The following is a 4,966-nucleotide window of genomic DNA, read 5'->3' as shown; positions in this document are numbered from 1 at the left end:
AGCAAACGCGATCTTTTCACAGTAAACGTTTCTCACTGTGGAAAATCTATTTAAGGTGGACTTCTTATGAACTCAGAACGGCAATGATGCTCCGTTCTGAATAAACTGCTGGTACTTCATTTTCTATTTAACTGCAGCTCTTTCACAGTCATGGAAATCGTGTAAAACTCCCTCAGAACTGAAAAACGAAATCAGGAAAAAGAGTGACAATAATAATTTTCAGGTTTATTCATATCAACACATTTACATACAAGGTGAGTGAAGGAAGCAGGTGAGTCAATCCTGGACTGAACCTCTTCCAGCAGACGGGGGGGGGGGGTCTAAGGTTTGGACTGAACCAGAGTCTGTAGAGCTTTGGCCACCTGGTCAGCTGACATGTTGTCCACAGAGACGCTGCTCTCTTTGCCGAAATCTGAACACAAAACACAAAGATTATTATTATTATCATCCAGACGCTAAAGTTTTTGTTTCCTGTTTTTACAGCTACACAACAGCTAATGGGAGGAGGGGGAGGGGGAGGAGGAGGAGGAGGAGGAGGAGGGGGAGGAGGAGGAGGGGGAGGAGGAGGAGGAGGAGGGGGAGGAGGAGGAGGAGGAGGAGGAGGAGGAGGGGGAGGAGGAGGAGGAGGAGGAGTACTTCAGCCATGCTTGAACAAACTGGAAACTGATTCCAGCTGCGGGCGGCCGGCCTCGTTGGACCTCGATGGTCATGTGTTTTCTGTAACGCTCTTAAATACGTTCGTAATGTGACGTCGTCGATAACGTGGACCTTCAGCTTAACTACGTTATCACGATGTGGAAACTTCCAACCAATCAAGTTGCCGTGATTGGTTCCTGAGGTCCGTGAGGTACGAGGCCGTCATTGGTCAGAGCAGCTCCAGGTGGAAAAGCTCAGCCGTGATGCTGTTTATGATGCTGACTGTTTATTTTGCTCCTGATATGTGAACAAGAATAAAAGCCTGGTTTTGATTGGAGCAGGTGTTCAATACAGATATTTACTGCTAATCAGGATATTAATGGTGATAATCTGACCAATCACACAGCGAATAAACACACCAGAAAAACACTTTCCTTCATTTTGTTCACTCTTTATGTTGTTGGTTTTGAAAAGCAAGTTTAGTGAAATGTGATCTAATCAATCAGATCAATTTAAATGAACCCAGTCTGAAGGATAAACAGTCAGCATTCTCTCTCACACACACACACACGCACGCACGCACGCACGCACACACACACACGCACACACACACACACCCGCGCACACGCACACACACGCGCGCGCACACGCACGCGCGCGCACACGCACACACACATGCACGCACACATGCACGCGCGCACACACGCACGCGCACACACACGCACGAACACACACGCGCACACACACGCGCACACACACACACACACACACACACTTGCACTAAGAAATGCTGAATGAACGTGAATGCCTGGTTCACGTTCATTCATCCCAAATCTGGCTTGACTGTTAATTAATGCTCTGGTTGAAAATTCTGAATGACAGCACACAGTAACGACAGCACTAAGCTAGCGTCATCGGCATGTAAATATCTTTAGCTTGCGAGCTAAAGCAATAAGTAAGTGAGTCCAGGAAATGTATATTGTATAAATGGTTTGATTTTATGAAATCAATAATATCTATGCACGTTATTGTTGACGTTACCAGTGAAGTCTCTTCGGAGATGGCGGCGTTGCCCTGCACGTTTGTGTCTGAGGCATGCGCATGCATGAGGAATCACCGATCGATTGCTTTTCCCTGCGACTTGACTGTGACCTCAGTGACGTCATTTCAGCACTTTTCGAGTCGTACCGTAAACTTGAATTCGTATCCACAGTGAAGACTTCGTAGTCGTAGAAAAATGAGTCGTATTCTCAAGACTTTGCACTCAGAGCTTTTAGACTCTTACTCATATAAAAACACTCGTAACTCGATTTCACAGACTCACGTATGTGACAGCAGAATTTTGTGTAAAACAACTTTTATGACACACAAATACAAACTTAAACTATGGACACGTCTTTTTGACAGCGATCTTACACCATACAGCTGAAGACGCAGCTGAGAGCTGCTTTGAAGTGGAACCTTTGAGAACACGGGAACCGCGTGGAACCTTTGAGAACACGGGAACCGCGTGGAACCTTTGAGAACACAGGAACCGCGTGGAACCTTTGAGAACACGGGAACCACGTGGAACCTTTGAGAACACAGGAACCACGTGGAACCTTTCCGAACACGGGAACCACGTGGAACCTTTGAGAACACGGGAACCACGTGGAACCTTTGAGAACACGGGAACCACGTGGAACCTTTCCGAACACGGGAACCATGTGGAACCTTTCTGAACACGGGAATCACGTGGAACCTTTGAGAACATGGGAACCATGTGGAACCTTTCTGAACACGGGAACCACGTGGAACCTTTGAGAACATGGGAACCATGTGGAACCTTTCTGAACACGGGAACCACGTGGACTGTGCAGCTGAAGTTTGGACCTGCTCAGCTTTCATCTACTTACACGTCGACACGTTAGCTCGTTTGTCCATTAGCCTGTTCGTTGACTCGCTACACCTGTCAGTGGCCGGCGGCGTGCACACTCACCGTATCTGGCCCAGACTCGGGCCTGAACTCCAGAACATTCTCTGATCAGGATCGGGAAGTCCGGGTTGGACTTCTTCAGACTCACATAGTGCTGCTCCACAAAGTCCCTGTAAAACGCACACAGACACGGTCAATGCTGACATCATCTGCTTCCCGTTGACCTCTGAGGTCATGGGGGGGGGTTCACACTGAGAGATGACGTCTGTCTTACACCTGTGATGATGTCACCACAAATAGAATTCAGGGTTTTGGTAAAATGTTCTTTTTCTGTTGGCTGCTCCCCGTCAGGCCGTCCCAGCGGATCAGCTGACGACCTTCCTGACAAACGCTGCATCTGGAGTAATAACTCCATTATGTTCACATTTACGTCTGCTTCTAAGGAACCTTTCAGCTCCTCAAACATTAAAAACTAATGAATGCAATGATAATAATAATAATGGCCATATTATATTCGTATCCTGTGCTGTTTGTCTGCATGGATTTTATTTCACACATTTAATTACTTTTCATTTGATTTTGTGTCAGTATCTTACCGCTCACTGCTCTTTGAATAATTCCGGATGTGAACTGTTGTTTAAGTTAAAAAGCACTGTTTAAATAAATATGTTATTTCATATTATACCCGCTGTGGATCAGGACGTCAAATATAACTACATTTACATTAAGAGCACTTTCATAAAACGGTTCATTCATTAAAAACTGGCAGTTCCATTAATAATGAAGTCGAATCGACTCAATCCGTTCTGTGTTGATGGTTCCATGCTAACTGCTAACTGCTAACTGCTAGCAGCTCTCCGGTCATTCTGACGTTAGCACCAGCCAGCTGTTAGCAACGTTCAGGTCATTGTCTGCTATGCTAAGCTAACAGGCAGCAGAAGTCAGATCGTTTTTAATGATATTTCGGTACGTAAAGTGGCGACTGTTCCCGCCTCATGAATCCGTCACGGAGCTCACCTGGCCCCCTTGCTGGCCGTGGAGGTCTGGCAGAGGTGGATGCGGATTTCTCGGAGATTTTTAGCCAAACTGGAGCCGAGACTCCTCACTGCAGCAGCCGCCATATTAGCTTCCTGGTGTCCGTGAAGGACGGAGAAAGGGTATTTTTCCCGGAGTCTACGCTGCCAGGCTCCACATAGACAAATCCCTGCGGATGTCCTCACAGGCATCGACTCTCTGCTGAAACTTCCCTTTTACATTTCATTCTGTGGTGGGCAGTACATTTACTCAGGTACAAGACTGAAGTACTTGTACTTTCTATTGTCTGTACTTAACATTTCATTTTATGACACATGATGAAGTTTTATGGATTAAAAACTGAAAACCGTGGATGAAAATGCACCCAGCTACAACGCTATATATCCTGCTAACCTGTTAATATATCAATAATAATACAACATATCTAAGAACACTCTACATGTGACAGCAGAATGAGAACTTCTACTTCAATTCTTTAAGTGCATTTTGTACTTTTACTGAAGTAAATCTTTCAGTGCAGGACTTTTGCTTCTTCCATCACTGATTTTATATCAAAGAATTCATAAACTTCAATCACACATCGATCAATAGAAAATGAATGAATCAGCAACGTTTATGTCTCATTGAACCAAATCTTCGTGTTTTGAACAAATAAAAAAGGAACATCTGAAGATTTCCTGTTGAACCACTATTTTATGACATTTTAGAAACTTAATTAATTCATTAAGAAAAGAAGTCCCTGACTTAATCAAGTGAAAGTGAAAGCAATTTTTTTTCCAGCCCCAAATATTCAGAATGGGATTATTGTGGAGGATGAAGAGGTTTATTTATTTATTTATTTATTGTTTATTGTAAGTAGACGATTTAAAAAAAAAATCTGACTAATAGACAGTTTGTTGATACATTTCTTTACACCAAAAGTTCAGACAAAAATTAACAAAACTCAAAACTCACAAAATAGAATTAATGATAATCACCCATATCATTCAGTTTTATTATTCATTCATCATAAATAAATGAAAAAGCCATCAGGGCTCTGATTTTCTTTACTGAACAACAAATACTCTTTATCCCTCCTGGTTTTAAATAAAAACTTAAAGCTGGAAATGAATTAGGTGAAATGTTTGTTGTTGTTGTTCTGCAGTTCAAAAGATTAAAGACAATATTTGACACAATTTACAGTTGAACAGCTGAAAGTCTGATTCTTCTCATCCGGATGTGAACACAAACAGGTTTAAAGCTGTTTCCACTGATCCAGCTGATCTGAGCTCAGTTTGACGTCAAACATCACACACACAGAATTTAACTAAAGACACTAGAAAGAAATGAAATACAACAGAGATCAAAGTGATCCAGAAACAGACTGGAAACATCCAGCTG

The 4,966-nt window shown here is 43.2% G+C and overlaps 1 protein-coding gene across 1 annotated transcript; it reads right to left on the bottom strand.

The window, feature by feature from the left end:
* Nucleotides 1-204: 204 nt before the first annotated feature.
* ndufa2 (NADH:ubiquinone oxidoreductase subunit A2) lies at nucleotides 205-3,693 on the bottom strand. The gene is made up of 3 exons (XM_070983301.1): nucleotides 3,569-3,693; nucleotides 2,615-2,721; nucleotides 205-412 (listed from the first exon to the last, which is right to left on the bottom strand). The coding sequence occupies exons 1-3, from the start codon at nucleotides 3,670-3,672 to the stop codon at nucleotides 321-323; spliced, it is 303 nt and encodes a 100-aa protein (XP_070839402.1). The 5' UTR covers nucleotides 3,673-3,693; the 3' UTR covers nucleotides 205-320.
* Nucleotides 3,694-4,966: the final 1,273 nt, after the last annotated feature.

The sequence above is a fragment of the Chaetodon trifascialis genome, chromosome 16 (genome assembly GCF_039877785.1).
Source record: "Chaetodon trifascialis isolate fChaTrf1 chromosome 16, fChaTrf1.hap1, whole genome shotgun sequence".
Classification (NCBI taxonomy): Eukaryota; Metazoa; Chordata; class Actinopteri; order Chaetodontiformes; family Chaetodontidae; genus Chaetodon; species Chaetodon trifascialis.
Note: the sequence above shows the minus strand (reverse complement) of the source record. Positions and strands in the feature narration are given on the sequence as shown.

Coding starts and splice junctions, on each gene's coding strand:
- ndufa2 (XM_070983301.1), bottom strand. CDS start 3,672: ATGGCGGCTGCTGCAGTGAGGAGTCTCGGCTCCAGTTTGGCTAAAAAT. Junction 2,722..3,568: donor ACGGCCAGCAAGGGGGCCAG/GTGAGCTCCGTG, acceptor TGCGTTTTACAG/GGACTTTGTGGAGCAGCACT. Junction 413..2,614: donor CCGAGTCTGGGCCAGATACG/GTGAGTGTGCAC, acceptor TTTTGTGTTCAG/ATTTCGGCAAAGAGAGCAGC.